Source organism: Buceros rhinoceros, unplaced genomic scaffold (genome assembly GCF_000710305.1).
Source record: "Buceros rhinoceros silvestris isolate BGI_N320 unplaced genomic scaffold, ASM71030v1 scaffold35945, whole genome shotgun sequence".
In the NCBI taxonomy this organism is placed as follows: Eukaryota; Metazoa; Chordata; class Aves; order Bucerotiformes; family Bucerotidae; genus Buceros; species Buceros rhinoceros.
The window spans coordinates 11,169-27,267 of NW_010411771.1; the positions used below are offsets into that span (position 1 = coordinate 11,169).

The following is a 16,099-nucleotide window of genomic DNA, read 5'->3' on the forward strand; positions in this document are numbered from 1 at the left end:
TCAAAGCAGCCATGTTTTCTGAAATATTGGGAAAATATACAACAGTCAAGGAAATGATGCATATTGTCGCTGTGTTATTCAAAAAAGTGGGAAGTAAAGCTCCCACTCTAACCCTATCTTGACTGGTAGGAATTGCTGATTCTATCTCAGTACTGTCTTGATCCAGCGTCAGAGCCTGTGCTAAGTGATGGGGAAGGGGGAATTCACAGATACTGCTTCAGGTAGTGAAGCATGTGTGCAGTACTGAATACTTCCTTAGGAGCCCTTAGGAGACTGTGAGTCTGCAGAGAGATGCCCGTCTTAAAGTATCTAGTGTAGATGCCTCTGTAGCTGAACTGTATGACAACTTATAGAGTCCTCTTACACAGTACAGTGTCCATCTGTGACGCCAGTATCTCCTCCTGTGAGCAATTTGTCGCTCTTTTCTTCTGCCTGTGGGACAGCTCTGCAATGAGTGCAGCTGCTTTGCTTTCCTCTTTCAGACCTTTGCAAAACTTTCTGTGGATGGCTTTTTTTTCTCCTCATGCAGCTTAACAGAGGATGAGATTTCTGAAATGAATGTTTCGAAGGCTCCTTAGTGCAAATGTCACCTCCTGTTTCGGTAGTGAATCATCTAATTTGTTTCCATTCTCTGTCCGCTCCCAGTGTGCATGGCCACTTACCTTAGCACTCAGCTCAGCATCCAACTCCCACTTTGGGTAAATGAGTCACCTACGTGACTACTGAAATTACAGTTGATTAGTTCACTGACAGGCACCCACATTTCTTAAATCAGTGATGTGAAGTGCTACCAACAAAAACTCTCCAAGTATTAGTTCGGTTTCTTTTTAAGCTTGTTGTCCTTCCTGCTCTTTTTGTCCTGCCTGTTGAGAACGTTGTCTGAGAAGCACGGGAGAAAGGAAATTAGAGTGGCAGGCAAACTGTCAGGAGAAAAAGGTGTTGTAATGGAAGGACTTACAGGTGGAAACTTCAAAATTAGCTTGAGTGGAGGAGAGTGGGGGTACGTGGGATTTTTTTTTTTATTATTTGCTTGTAAGAATTTCTTAATGTGCTTTTAATAGTCTAGAATCTGATCTCATCCTGAAAACTATTGTTGCACTAATAATCTGACTTTTCGGAGGATGTGAGCTGCTTGTGCCTGTAAGGCATATAGGTTCAGACCCTTCATTTCTACAAGTTAGCATTGTGCATTGAAAAATATGTTATGTCTTATGTACACTGGAAATAACCTACACTACTGTTCAAAAACGTTTGGAGAGGCTGAGTAGACAATTGGGTTGTACCTAGGATAACCCCTCATGTATAGCCTATTATAAATTAAATTATAGAGAAATTAAACTATGAAAATTAACGTACATGTTATATGGGATTGCAGAGTGCTGATGGCTTGTAATGGAAAAGCTGACACAATATGCACTTCAGTTGTGATTTATGACAAATTAAGTAAGCCATGTAAATGTAGCAGTTCAAATGTTGGCATTCATAATGAAATATATTTCATTATGTGGAAGACTTTTGGCAGTGAACCTGTAGGTTGGTGATCTGTTCTGGATGCTACATTTTGCTCGCTTAGTCCAAGATGTTTAGTTTTAGGCTGAGGGTGTTCATGTGAGAGCTGTATGTAACAGAAGCTGCTCTGCCCATCTGGCAGAGGATTGATGTGCAGGGATGATTGTGTATCTGGCTGCGTACTATAGCGTACTTAAAACCACACTCTTTTTTTACTGTATCTCTTCTCAAATACGTAAAGTACAGCTCAGAAGGGGAAGGAGATAAGATGCTGTCCAGTGTTTGGGGAAAAAACATCTGTCAAGCTCAATGTAAACCCTTTGCAGTGCATGCGATTCACGATGGGTAGTCCATACGTCAAGTTCTCCTACATCATCTCCTTTCAGATGACTCATGCCTTTAGAGAGTGCAACGTATTTGGTTTAGTCTAGTTGCGGAAATAATCTCTCAAACATTAGTACTTTAGACTGAGAGGTGTGCTGTGCCTCTGGTTTGCTTTGTTTCTGGGAGGCTTGGGAGGCTGCAAACCTGCCTGCTTTAGCATGTGGGAACTGCGGCCGTAGGAGGTGGTTTGTTGTAGCAAGGTTTTGCTTATCTCTACAAGTACCCCAAGAAGCGCAAGCGTTATCATCCCTTTGTTCAGAAGGATGGGCTTGCTGTAGCATCGGCAGGATGGGTGCTGCACAAAATAGCTGTAACCCGCACACCAATAAAAAGGCAATGAGTCCACTCCTGGTTATAATAACATCATTTACCAGAACTTTTGTAAAGGGCAATTTTCTTGAATTCAGTGCTGTGGTTCATCAGCCCACCTCTCTCGGTATGAACTCTGGCAAATCTCTCAGCAAAGCTTCCTCCACTGTTTTAGAGTGCATGGTACAAGAAATGCTCTGCAGAAAATCATACACACTTGCCTTTGCAGAATTTGTTTTCTTAATTTTGAAGAAACAACACACTCATTTTATGATTTTTGATTAGAAAATGTAACAACTGTAGCAGGTACTGGCGAAGTCCCTCCTTAGTTCATAGACAGCAATGGAAAGGAAAAATCTCTTGGAGTACAACACTGTGTTTGGTACCACTGCTCCATTCTCCTTGCCACCTGTTTGGAAGAGCATAGCTCTCAACTGAGGACACTCTTGCTGTCCTCTTTCCCCTTTTATGGAGTCAGGGTAACCAGAGCAAGAAAGTGATCACATCATTTGCAAAGGTGACAAAACAGGAAAGCAACGAAACCTCTAGAAACCACTCTCTTTTTATTTTCCTTTCTCCCGTGCTTCTCAGACAACATTCTCAACAGGCAGGACAACAAGCACAGGAAGGACAACAAGCTTAAAAAGAAACCTTTAGCTGGTATAAACTACTATTCTGTCTTTCCTCTGCTGTATTTCCAGTTGACCAGGTTTATGCTCTCTTGATCAGCAAGCTGTGTAATTTTGTTATGCCTTCAAATCAGTGAGTCTTGAAAATAATTCAGGAAATAACCTGCTGGATAAGTGGTCACACAGGGAATACAAATGAAAAAAATAGTGCTAGAGAAACCGTGTATCTTCAGCAGACCAGGACTGGTTTCCCTGTCGTTCACCTAAATACCGTGTTTGCCTTCTCCCTGGTGTGATGCAAAATTGGACCCACTGTTATTTAGCAGTGTGATGGGTAGATGACCCTGTCACGGACCCACTGGTCAGAAGCCCTTGTGCAGGAAGGTGCTGCTCCATTTTGCAAAACCAGGGCCTCCCAATGGGAAGTTGAAATACCATGTTGCAGAACCTGATGTAGAGAACCAAGGGGGCACCTTCCAGTTTTGACCCTGCAAGTCTGTCATAGTAATGTGGGAAGTGTGGGACTCTTTAACTGCTATATTTGTGCAATTAAGTTTTGATTACATCCGTATCTCATTGAAATGAGAAAATACCAGTGATTACAGTTTGCATGGAAGTAAATCTTCCTACTGGGAGAATGAACTGTTTTCATACTTTTATAGTTGTCCCATGACAAAAGCAATGCCTTCCATCTGCGTCTATTGAAATGAGAGAAATAGGCTAACCATAGCAACTCCATTCAGTGCGTGCTGAATTTAAGTGGAAGGGGGTTTTTAAGATGAAAAAGTGGGAGGTGGAAAATAAGACTGGGTGATGAAGGAAATGTTCAGAGTGGAGTAAGAGAGATGCTGGGATGTTGAAAAGCTGGAGAGGACAGAGGGGAAAGGGCTCATTCTTTCTCTTGTAGTAAAATAAAGACACAATTTATCATTCCTGTCTTTGCCCAGGTATTTTGATAAATTAGTTCAATTCTCTGGTGATTCTGAATCTGATGGCCATAATACAGAATCATTAAAATCCTGTGTTCTAATATTAAAACCTTTTGCAGAAGATCTGTGGCACTGTATCCCTTTAAAAGCCCTTTATTGGTCTGCTTACCTCTACAAAGCTTGTTTCACATTGAGTAAAGCTTTAGACTGCATCTATGCGTAATTTGTATTCCACCTGGGGAGGAACTGTACTCATTTAATGGAGCAATCAACAGCTCAACTGTCTGTTTTCAGGCACAAAGTTTTGGGGTTTTTTTCAGTCATTTTGAAATTACATATTCATAATATAACGCCCAAACGTGTCACTATTTAAAAACCAGCCAAATTATCCATAATGCATATCTAGTGCCCTAAATACTGCTTAAGGATGGTAATGTAGTTTGGTCTATTCCCATCCAAGCTCCCGTTTCATCTCTGCTGGGTTGGATTGAAAAGGTGACGGTGTCATTGGGAGTCAGGAGAGACTAGGCGCTGAATGGGGCCGGAGGTGAAACACCAGGCGCTTTCTGTAAGCGGCACCCCTAACTCCTCTTTCTGTCTTCACCATGTTTGTTAGAGTTGGTAATGCTGCTGGAATGGTGGTCAGGCACAGAGTGCACCTTGTTCTCAGACGAGGCCACGGTGAACACCTTTGGGAAAGAACATGTCATTATCATCTTGAATCACAACTTTGAAATCGACTTCTTGTGCGGCTGGACTATGACAGAGCGCTTTGGAGTGCTAGGGGTACGTGGGGCCATGAGCTTTCCCTTCATTTGGAGGATGACAGATCTGTTTAAAAACGGTGCACATACCATTTATTTGCATTTGAGTTTCCAGATACTATTCCATCAGCTCTTTGTCGTCTTAACTTTAATGTCTTTGTCCAATCTTGTTGTACAAATCAGCATTTTTGATTTGTTGGTTTTTTTCTTCAAGAGTTCCAAAGTTCTTGCTAAGAGAGAGCTGCTGTATGTGCCCCTAATTGGCTGGACGTGGTACTTCCTTGAGATTGTTTTCTGCAAAAGGAAATGGGAAGAAGACAGAGATACGGTTATTGAAGGATTAAAACGTTTGGCTGATTATCCTGAATATATGTGGGTGAGTTCCTCCTCTAGTATTGACTGCTAGAAGTGAAATGATGACGGAGATACTCCTGTGGTACCATACGCTTATGTATCAGGAGAAGGTCTGCTCACTGCTTTCTTCCGGTGTTGTCAAGGAAAACCTGTGCTCTGTTTCAGGAGGTCCCTTGCGATACGCTGGTAAAGCATTGCTCTGTTTGTCTGTTGGTGAGGGAATTCATTTGGGAAACAGTTCAAAAGCTTGCATAGATAATTAGAAGCTTGATGATAATTTATAAGTCGGGCTTGTGTAATACTTGTTAATTTTGTCTGAACTTATTTTTACCTTTAAAAAAACAATTTAACAGCTTATACTTGACTACTAAATCTGTATAACCTTAAGCTGAGGGAGACTATAAAGACATAAAGTCTTTTCTGGAGAAGCGACTAAATTTGGGGGATGAGTAGGGGCATTGACAATGGATTTTGATAGGAAGTTCTTGTTAGTATGTTCATTGATCTATGAAATTACAGATTTCTCAAAGTCTCTGTGAGAACATACGGCACAGTTACATCTGATTGTGCAGTTATGCTTTTTAAACATTATTTGAAGTCAAGGGTGAAACGTCTGTGTTTCATGCGCAATGTTAGATTTTACTGCAGCAACACATGGTATAATAAACCTATTAACCTTCTTTTAGCTTCGAATGCAAACATTTTGATAAATTCACTGGTTTGCTTTTATAGCAGGAAACGTAACATACAATTATTTGGCTCATAAAACGTTTTAAGAGGCTTTTTGTGCATTTTAAGTGATCCTTCAATATCCAGTATGGCTTGTTAAAATGAATAGTGAAATAGTAAGCCTTAACTAGTACATTGTGAATACGTCGTTTGTGACTTTTCTATTATTACAAAGATACAAGAAACTAGAGAGTGTATTTTAAACTACTTAATTTCTTGATTATATGGGTATGAACTATATTTAATATATGCTCCTGATTAGGAGTGGGAAGAAAAAAAGAAAAAACCCCACCAATTAAAAAATCTCAAGACTGTGCTTTAGTTGCAGATCTATATGTTTTAATGATTCTCCAATTGAGAACCAAGGACTAGCCTCTAGGGAAAACAACTAGAAGATATAAATGTAAAACATAGATAGCATTGATTCTTGAAATCAAGACTTCCTGCTTGGTAATTTAAATTGTGATTAAAATTGACTTGAGTAAATCAATTCCTTAATTTTTGTGCCTTCTAAATGCCACAGTTAGGTCTGTCTGCACAGTCTTGCTTTGTGAGGTCTTTCTTGCACGTGTGCTGCAGCCCGGACTGTGCACTGCTTGCATACTTGTTCCTGTAGGACCACTGTGCCGTCGAGTAGAAGAGGGTGAGGATTTGGTATAGGGGAAAGAGCTTGCGTTGCAGACGGGTTGAGATTGTGGTGTTATATTCTGTACCTTATGCTGACCTCACCATTTGGTGGTGGTGGTCAGTTTTTCATAATGATCGTGCCCTCAAGGACCAAATTAAGACTGCAGGACCAGCTCCTGTTTTCTCAATGTGCTCTGCAAGTTCTAACTCCTGTGTCTATGGCTTTGCAGTTTTAACATTCCTTTAACTTACCTTTTGTGGTGCACAGTATGTGGATACATTGCAGAGAAAAAGTCAAGTAACCACAGTACTGACTAATAGCAGATGGACCTTCGACACATCTTTCTTTTGAATTGCAGCATTGCGTGATACTGCTGCAAGAGTAGTAGCAGCCTGCCCTTCTCCTCCTCCATTGCTTACCTGGGATGCAGAAATGTTTCCACTGCTGGCGTAATGGGGATGATGTCCACCTTTCAAATAGGCCAGGGATAAACAGAAATTCATCCTAGGACCTTCAGAATGGCTTTGTTTGTCTGCTCTTGGCTTTGCATTGCTTCTGGTCTTCCAACTAGAGCAGAGGCAATATAGAGGCTGGAGGAGGATAGATCAATGTTTTGTGCTGCTTGAAGTCAGTACGGGAGGATTTAAGTCTTGAGTGGTTACTCAGGATACCACAGTCAGATTTGTGCCTTACAAAATGAACAAGATTTTGGGATTTTAGGTGAAGGCACCGTTTTTTACAAACACAACAGATACAAATGCAAAAAAAAAAAGAAAATCAGAAAAGCTTTCAGGCAAGCAAGTCTGTCTTCAGATGAGTAATTCTGGTTGTACAGTACAAATGTTAAATGAGGAGCTAGTGATTAATACGTTTTTTGATAAAGTGCTTGTGTACTGATATTTGGGTTGCTTTTTCTGATTCGCAGATTAGTCCATCACCAGCCAGCCAAAGCCTTCAGGGATTTTTCTTTTTTTTAAATAAATGTTTCAGGTATAACCGCTTAGACTCGTTGTCGCCTTACATTTGGTACCAGTGTTGTTAAAATTAAATATAATTGTAAGTGAATTGTGAGGTGGTGCTTATGCATAATACTTGATGATCGAATGAGACAATTGAGGTGTGCATGTATGCGTGGACGTATGTTTGTCTTACAGTATATTGCTTGATTTCTTTTGATGTCAGAATGTCCTTGTTCTTGTCTTTTGTCTCATTGTACTAGTTTCTCCTGTACTGTGAAGGAACTCGTTTTACAGAGACCAAGCATCGTATCAGTATGGAGGTAGCTGAATCGAAGGGGTTGCCTAAGCTGAAATACCACTTGTTGCCCAGAACCAAAGGTTTCACCACTGCTGTCCAGTGTCTCAGGGGAACAGGTACTGGCCAGCTGCTGCTTTTGTGTTAATTGTAATGTGTTGTTTAGTATGCTCTGTGTAGCACAGTGGAGGTATACTCTATTGTGCATTACATCCATTACAATTAGTGAGTTGGCAGTAATAAGCACTCAGCATGACAACTGTTTAATTGAAAATTCTCAAATAACTCTCAGATACCAGTCTTTAAAAATGAGCCTTTCATGTTTGTCATTGTCACTTAGTTCATCAAGTCGTTTTTTGTTTTGATAACACACGTGCTGTATGGATGGACATGTCAGGTGGCTGATAAAGACAAATATGACATGTAAACACAACGTAGTGAAGGAGTCTGCCAGCTGACGTCATTAATGCAAGGCTTTCACGAGGCTCTGTTGCTGCCTAATGCAAGCATGCGGGCAGTGAGGTTGCTAATATTGCTGCTATAACAGCCGTGTTTTCTTTTTTGCAACAGTTTCAGCAGTGTATGATGTAACACTAAATTTCAGAGGCAACAAGAACCCGTCATTATTAGGAATTCTTTATGGAAAGAAATATGAAGCAGATATGTGTGTAAGGTGAGCATATATTATTGAGGGACGTGAGCCCTAAGATGCATGCTTTGGCATATTGAAGTGCGTTCGGATTTTACAGCGAAATGCAATCCCCTGCTTCCGTTCACTTTCCTGTGAGATCCCATGATACCACCCAGCAAGTCGGAGAGCACGGGACAGACTTTAAGCCTGGATGTGACCACACTGTCTGCCAGGGTTTCCCTGTTTTGTGCGGTTGAGGACATTGGTCTACCTTTCCGCCTTCTCTGCTGGGAACAGAAAACCAACTGTTTTGCCCCCTTCCCAGTACCCCGCAGGCATATGCGTAGTATAAATAGCCTGCCCAACTTCAGTAGTCTCCTCTAGTAAATGGTGTAAAGCTCCTTACTGTGCCAGTTTCTCTCCCCCTCTCACATGGTTTGATTAGCAGATTAGAAGTTAAATAATGCTGAAATTCAGGCGTTCTGTCAATGAGGTGGGACATTCCTCACATTCCTCGTTACTCTTTTGCCCAAAAGAGTAACCACTAACACCTAACTCCACGCATGCGTGCACACACAAATGCTTTCTCCTTGTTGCCTTCTCCTTTAACAGCTTCCTCGGGACTATGAAAACTACCAACCCTTTCCTGTTGAATTTCTTCTTTCCCCTTCTGTGCATGCACCTGACAAATGACCTGATTGTTCTTTGCACAGTTCTTTTGACAGTTCACTTCTGTTCCTCTGGGGACTTCACCCATACTTTGCTACATTCTGGTGATGAAGTTGATACTCAGTTTTTAAAAGAGGAAAAAACCAAACAACAACAAAAACTTGCTACTTCCCTCTACACCTTTCCCCTCTGGCCTTGGGTCTGTCTGTTGCAGATGCATGGCACTGCCACTATACACTGTGCTTCTAATGAAAGCAGGTGTGTCTTGCCTGAGTGTCCAATGGTTAAAGACTTTGTAGGGAATCACACTGATTATCCGTTGTGTCAAGGTACAGCAGCAACAGTTTTGTGGAAGAAATGCTATCCTGGGGTAGGAGGGGGGCAGATAGTGCTGGAGCCTTAATGGGGAAGAGAAGGACAAGTGTTCCAGTTCTGTTCTCAGATACCGCAACTTCCGGAGCATTTTCATCTTTCATTTGGGAAGAAGGCTGCAGAGGTGATGGAGAGACAGATGGAGTCACTCCTTTGCAAGGGGTTTCACTTTCGCTATTTGCACTTGCCAGACATGTTCCTGGTAAGCAAAGTGAGCAGACAACTTACCAGCCAGCAAAACAGCTAGTCAGGCTGTTGCCACCTCTGATTCCATACTGATGGCAGGTGCGTGTAGCCTGTCTAGATGGATGTGGAGTACACATCCACGGATGTATATCTGTAGAATTATACACTGAAAAGCACCTGCATTCAGTTAACTATCCTATGGCTTGCTAATGGAGATGCCTGCTGGTTTTATTTATTGGTGGGGTAGTGGAAAGAAAGAAGAGAAATGTAGTTTTCAGTAGTCGTTGGAAGAGGTTTGGGTTTATAAAATTCTGTTGAGGATGATGCCGACAGGTAAAATTACTAATTGTACCCTGTTAAAGAAACTAATGACTATGTTCACATAATTTTGATTTAAAATGTGTTTGTGGACTGAATCAACATTCTCAAGATGCTTTTCTACACTTGAAGCTTTTTCTGTGTTTTTGAGAGGAAGCTATGAGAACAAGGAAACTATTTTTACAGACTCTTTTGCTGAAAATTGAACATGTCCTTAATGTTCCAGCAGACTTGACTTAGCTCAGAGAAAGGAAGTAGGTATGCTTGTGTATTTGGTATATGTGTATGCAATTACCTGTGCAGCAGTAAGAAGCTTAGCTCTCTCAGTCTTTCTCCTGCCTGGCTCTAGAGAAAATAAGTAGCTGAATTACCAAACGTTACTGCTATGAGTACCCTCTAGTGGTGATAGCAATACAGCAACAACTTTATCAGGCAAGTTCCAGCCAATGACTTCTTACTGAGCTTTTACTGAGCGTTATTTATTTTAACTGAATAACTTCTCCTGTTAGAGATAGTGAAAGTAAATCTGTAAAATCTGGTGTTCAATTTGTTTATGGGAATGCAGAAATTATTAGAAATGTATTAGAGTATCTTCCTTCTGCTGCTGCAGATTCAAAGGTTTTAGTTCATACTTTGGAAATATATTTCCCAGTTTAAAGCAGCAAATAAGTTGTATCTGGGATCACTGTGTCCAGAGCCCTCCCAGAGGTCACCCTTCTGTTCTTACTGGCCTGCTGTTAAGAGGGCTTTGCTGCCATCCAGGCGTTGTTCGAGCTGAGGGTAAGATCTGTGCCTGCCTTCTACAAACTGAGCATCTTCTTTCGGAACTGATCCAGGACTGAGCTTTGTGGCACTGAGAAAGGAGACGGTATATTTGTGAGTGTGTTAGTGGCCTATCTCAGAAAATAAAAGAATGCAGGAAAATGGTTGGCTCTTCACCACTAGAAAGAGACTCTTAAAATGTGTCTGGTTTTAGTGAGGTCAGGTCAGTACCTAGAGCTGGGCATAATTTTTGTATGCCCCCAGAAATGCATGCCTTAATCTGTAGGGCTGGAGGGGCAAGGAGAGAAGTGCAGTCGCTGTAGAAGATGTTTTCCTTAGAGTTAGTACAAAGAGAATTTTTTAACCACCTCTCCCATTCCTTCCAAACTGGAGTTTTCACTTACAAAATGTAACAAACAGTTATCCTGGGATTTGCCACTGGCTTGTCTTTTCCCAGCTCTGGGTGTCCCAGTCTGAACTCACTGTGAATCAGGCAGTGGGGGTGCTGGTGAAGAAAGAAAAGTTTTACTAATGTGCTGTGAAATTGATGGGAGCTTCTACAGTTTCTTTTGTCTTGGGAATCAGAGTTTGTAGGTGGAGAATCGGGTGTTATTTAAGCCCCAGTTCTTATCTGCATTTAAGACCTCTGCCATCAGTGACAGTATTACCTGTAGCTTATACTGTTCATTGAGTGGAAGATCTTCCTTAGGAGAGGTCTAAAGTCTAATACCTGGATTTTCTCTTAATTCTTTTTTTCTTTTCTTTTTTCCGTGTCTCTACTAAACTAGGAGATTTCCTCTGGAAGATATCCCTCAAGATGAAAAGGAAGCTGCAAACTGGCTTCATAAGCTTTACCAGGAAAAGGTAAGCTGTTCTGCTTTCTCCTCGCTTTTTTGAGACTTTCCCAGGAGTAGTGTATTAAGGCACTGAGTAATGCGCACTCTTCCATTGAATGGAGAGAAAAGATGGAAATGTTATGTATGATTAGGCAGCCATCCCTCAAACTGCTGGAAGGAGCAGTACAGAACAGCCCTTTGGCCGCAGAGGGCTGGCTAGTGAGTAGGTCTCAAATTGCCAGGAACCACAATGGGGGGTTCAGAGAGATGTCTGAGTTGCAGAAGACTATTAGCAATCCACTGTCTTTTTATATTCTTCAGAACTTGGGTCTCTGTCATACATTTCAAAAAGCTCCATTTTCCCTTGGGTGTGTTTAGGCACTCAAGGAGAGTGATAACTGCCTGTCAGGGATGGCTGCTCCCTGGCTTTTAGCTGCAATGGTCCTTTGCTTTCATATTTCTTCCACTGTCACTTTCCTTCTGCCTCCTGGTAATACCTCTGTAGCGCTGTGTGACATGGTACAGACAGTCTCTGGGACCTGCTGACAGGGACTGATGCAGCGTGCAGCCAGCATGCCTTCAAACTGCTCAAAGCTTTTCCCCGTATCTTTCCTTTTTTTACCTTAGATAATTTCTTGACCACATATTTAACAGTTCTGTGGGGAGGAGGAAAGAACTGTAATTAATGCTGCCCAGCCTGAATTGGTGCGTTTTTGAACTTGGAATGTGCATCTTGATTTTTGTGTTGCTTTTCTTTGTGGGAAAAGAGGAGCATGGAAGCTTTAACTATTTTGGGCTTTCTTCTGCTACGATGACCTGTGCTGCAGCATTTCCAGGCTTATGTTTAGTCCATAGGTAGGCAGCAGATTGTTCCGAGTTTCATTTTGTTTATTTTAACCTAATTTGTTTGAATGCCTAAGCTCTAATTCAGTTTATGGTAGACAACATATCTTTAAAAGAGCAGTAGCTATCATCATCATCTCCTTCCACCTCCCACTAGCACCCTGACTTGTGGGTCAGTTAGTGTAGTATGGGATTAGAGAGCTTAAAAAAAAAATAATTTGGGATTCAAGGATCCCACCTCCTGCTATCAGGGACATGCCATCATGTGATTCCCTTGTTAAAGGGCTCTTAGATGCAAGAATTCCTTCTGACGTTGCCTGGCTGGAGGAGCAGACATTAAGGTGTATGTTGCTGGGATGTTCTTTCTCTGCTTGGCTCCTGCTTTGTCAAACAGTAAACACAGAGCTAAGCAGATGCAGCACAGGGCACTTGCCCCGCTTGGCACCATTCCTCGGGCAGAATGCTCTGCTTTGCTTGCAGATGGAGCCACTGCTTGGTGTTCCTTGCTGGTGCTGGCTGTACCTCCATTCAGCTTTGGTTTGAGGTCTTGCTGGGGAGGTATTACGTGTATATGTGGGTATTTCATATATTGTTCTTATGGTGGTAGCCATATGTTGTAACTGGAATCTTTAAAGTGCTCTTCCAGCACAGAAGGTATGTCCTCGAAGGGCTCTGTTATTGGCAAGTAATGCCTTGCTCTGCAGCCCTTTATAAGGGAAGCTAAAATGGAAACAGCTTAAGTGGGAAGAGTAAGAAATAACCAAATTTGAGCCGTCCTTGGTAATGGCTTGGAGACCTTACAGAACATTCTTACACGCCGAGGGAGAACTGTGGGCATGCTGCTCCTCTGAGTGATGAGTTCATGGTTGCATCTCTCTGCAGGCTCAGATCTGAATGCAGCTGCTCTGTTGAAGTCTTGGTGTTACAGCTAGCACAGCGCTGTCCCTGCTGGTTAGCTTGTGCTTCACTTCCTTTTCTGACTGTATATACAAAATTTTTCTGTTGTGTTTTGGTAAACCAGGATGACTTTCTGGAAGTAAAACTAGGAAGAAAAAGCATCCAGCAAAGAGGCCTCTGACCTGATGCTGCCCTAAATTCCTAAGCAATTAGAAGAAGAGATGAAGGTGCTTGGTAGTGGAAAGGCTGGTGTGGAGAGGTATAAGGTGTTTAGTAGTGGCAAGGCTGAGTTTCTGATGGCAACCGAGATTGCCTTCAAAGGACTAACACGGTAGTCTCGGCAATCAGCAGAAATGCCCAAATGAAATGACAGCAGATGGATGTTGTGTGCCCTTGATGAGTGTTTACCTCAGATACCATCCTTGACATTGTCCTGGAGTTGTCTAGTCTTGGATTGCTTGGTGCAAACATTATGAACATGTTCTCTTCCATCTTCTCTTTCTCCCAGGATGCTTTGCAAGAGATGTATAATCAGGAAGGCGTATTTCCTGGCCAGCAGTTTAAACCTCCTAGGAGACCATGGACTCTCCTAAACTTCCTTTTTTGGGCCACGGTTCTCCTCTCTCCTCTCTTCACTTTTGGCTTTGGAGTTTTTGCAAGTGGATCACCTCTCCTTATCCTTGCGTTTCTGGGACTTGTCGGAGCAGGTAATAAAAGCAGAGAAGATGCTAAGCCCGAAGTGACATGTAACAGGATCCATTACCTTCCATGAGTTCTGTGTATTAATTAGCATGAATGGGGTTTGCAGAAGCGTACTTGGAGCTCGCTCTGTAGCCTTCATATTGTATGGTATTTTTATTATTTCAAAAGCTTTAATCCAGGTAGGCTTGCCTTCGTATTTTAGGTAATATCTATAGAGATCAATAGCAAATGAGTCCACTATTATGGTGCCTGAAGAGAAAATACTTTTCCTGCACGCCTTGTCTGTGAATTAAAAACAAAACAAAAACCCCACAAAACCAAGCAAACAAAATAATACAACCCCCCCCAAAAAACCCTCTATCAAAAAGAAAAAAAAACCAACAAAAAACAAATGAGGGTGGGGGATATGCTTCAGTGTTCATACTACCTGTCCTGTTAATTAACCTAGAAACATTAATTACATTTTTGAATGTGGCTTGTCCTCCTCCTTTAGTAACATCTAACCTGCGGTCCACGTGCAGCCTCATACAGCGCACTGTTGGTCTGTAGTCACTGCTGTCTTCAGGACTGGGTGAACTCATGTTGGTTCTGCTTGTGTGTCTACATGTAACTTCCTAAATCTTTGAACTGGTTTTAATACACCTCCCATTTCTCTGTTATATTTTAAAAGCTTCCTTTGGAGTTCGTAGACTGATAGGAGTAACGGAAATAGAAAAAGGCTCCAGCTATGGCAACCAAGAATTCAAGAAAAAGGAATAACTGACAGCTGCAGCTCGGCACATATAACCAGACTATGGTATCCGATTAACTTCAGTTACAAAACAACAACAAACACTTAGAAACTATCTTTTTCTTAATAACTGATGACTAATATTAATAAATAAAACGAGCCAAGAAGGAAGAAGTTGGAGGCATCAACTGAAGAGAACGCATCAACTTCCTGCCTGTTTGAGGATTGCTGTAGTCAAACTATGGGAGCAAATCTGGGGTGCAGTGGAAAGAGAAACTAATTTTTCGTGCTTTGTTGGGGGACTTGGAGGGTGGAGGGAGAAAGAAGGCATTGGCCATGGCCACATGCATCTTCAGATGACTGAATACACTGGTTTCTGTCAAGAGCACTACACTCACTTTTACCACAGGAGCCATTGAATGTTTCCTCTTGCTAAAGCCAACATAATGTTTGTTCATTTCCAACTTTTTTTATTAACGAGCCAGGAAAAAACAACCCTTCTTAAATTAATTGACAGGTGTTCATTGGGTTAGAGTGATTTCGGAAAGGCTGTGTCGTCGTGGCTACAGATGAACTCCTATTTGTATGTTATGCTGATACTTTTTATTTTCAGACATCTTAAAACTTCTATAATGAGAGAGGACGGATGGTGGAGTTGGCAAGCAGTGCATTATTGATCAGCACATACCACAGAACAGATCCACTAGTATTAAAAAGTATAAAATTCTCATCACGTCTCCTGCTAACTGCTCAAGGCTGTTTAATTTCAAAATATTACGTCAGTCTTGAGCATTGTTTGCCCTGTTTTGCATCAAATATGTATGATAATCTGGAATCTGTTTGGGCTTGTTTTCTGAATGAGTGATGACCGTGGGATTTGGAGTTTTGCAAAGAGGGAAATTTATTCAATTGTCCTGATGTTTTCTCTTTTTATTTCTGCCCACGTCTCTCACCACCAAAGTCCGGTTCAGCCAATCTCTCTGAGGCAGCAGCAATCAGCACAATAGTTTTCAGAATGTACTCTTTTACAAAAAACTGAAAAGTAGAGGTCTGTAGCAGTCAGGTCTCAAATACTGGCATCTCTTGAACTTTTAATGAGAGTTTTGACATTGATTCTGATGGGCCCAGGATCTTACCCCGTGTGCTGCAATGGCAGGGTGTGCTGCGCTTTCTACTTGGTCATGCTTTAGATGTTAATGTGAAGTATTGAAAGGCGAGCTGTGCTGGTAAGAGTTGGGGGTCTCTTCAGGGATTTTAAATATCTTTGCTTTTGCTCGTTGACCTAGATTTTTTCCACTGAACATTAGATCAGAATCATGACTGTACTTGTCCCTTTTTTTTTCTTTTTTACGAATGCACATTCTGAGATTTTTGTACATTGCTGCTGTGTGCATAGCTGGAGAATTATTTGCAAACAGATGGGAACTACCTGTATGCTCAAGTCTGAAGGCCACAATCTGCATTTGGCTGTGCTCAGAAGTTGGTGAAATGGGTTGCAGATCTACAGCTGAGGGCAGAAGCTGACCCTCAGGGTCTGTGTTTTTAACCCAGCTGCCATTAGAATATTTATCTCACTTATGTGAAGAGCAGATCTTATCAAAGCACTGGTCATTATTTTCATCTTTGCTCTAGTAACCAAGATAAGAGTAATAATTTACCTTCTT

At 41.6% G+C, this 16,099-nt stretch overlaps 1 protein-coding gene across 1 annotated transcript in view; it reads left to right on the forward strand.

Moving 5' to 3' along the window:
- Positions 1-14,550, forward strand: part of AGPAT3 (1-acylglycerol-3-phosphate O-acyltransferase 3) — a 15,046-nt gene extending 496 nt beyond the window's left edge. Inside the window, exons 2-8 of the mRNA XM_010136124.1 lie at positions 4,377-4,546; positions 4,739-4,900; positions 7,455-7,608; positions 8,060-8,162; positions 11,216-11,291; positions 13,512-13,710; positions 14,376-14,550. Coding sequence (XP_010134426.1) covers positions 4,377-4,546; positions 4,739-4,900; positions 7,455-7,608; positions 8,060-8,162; positions 11,216-11,291; positions 13,512-13,710; positions 14,376-14,464 — 953 coding nt within the window. The 3' untranslated portion in view covers positions 14,465-14,550. The remainder of the gene's footprint in view (positions 1-4,376; positions 4,547-4,738; positions 4,901-7,454; positions 7,609-8,059; positions 8,163-11,215; positions 11,292-13,511; positions 13,711-14,375) is intronic.
- Positions 14,551-16,099: the final 1,549 nt, after the last annotated feature.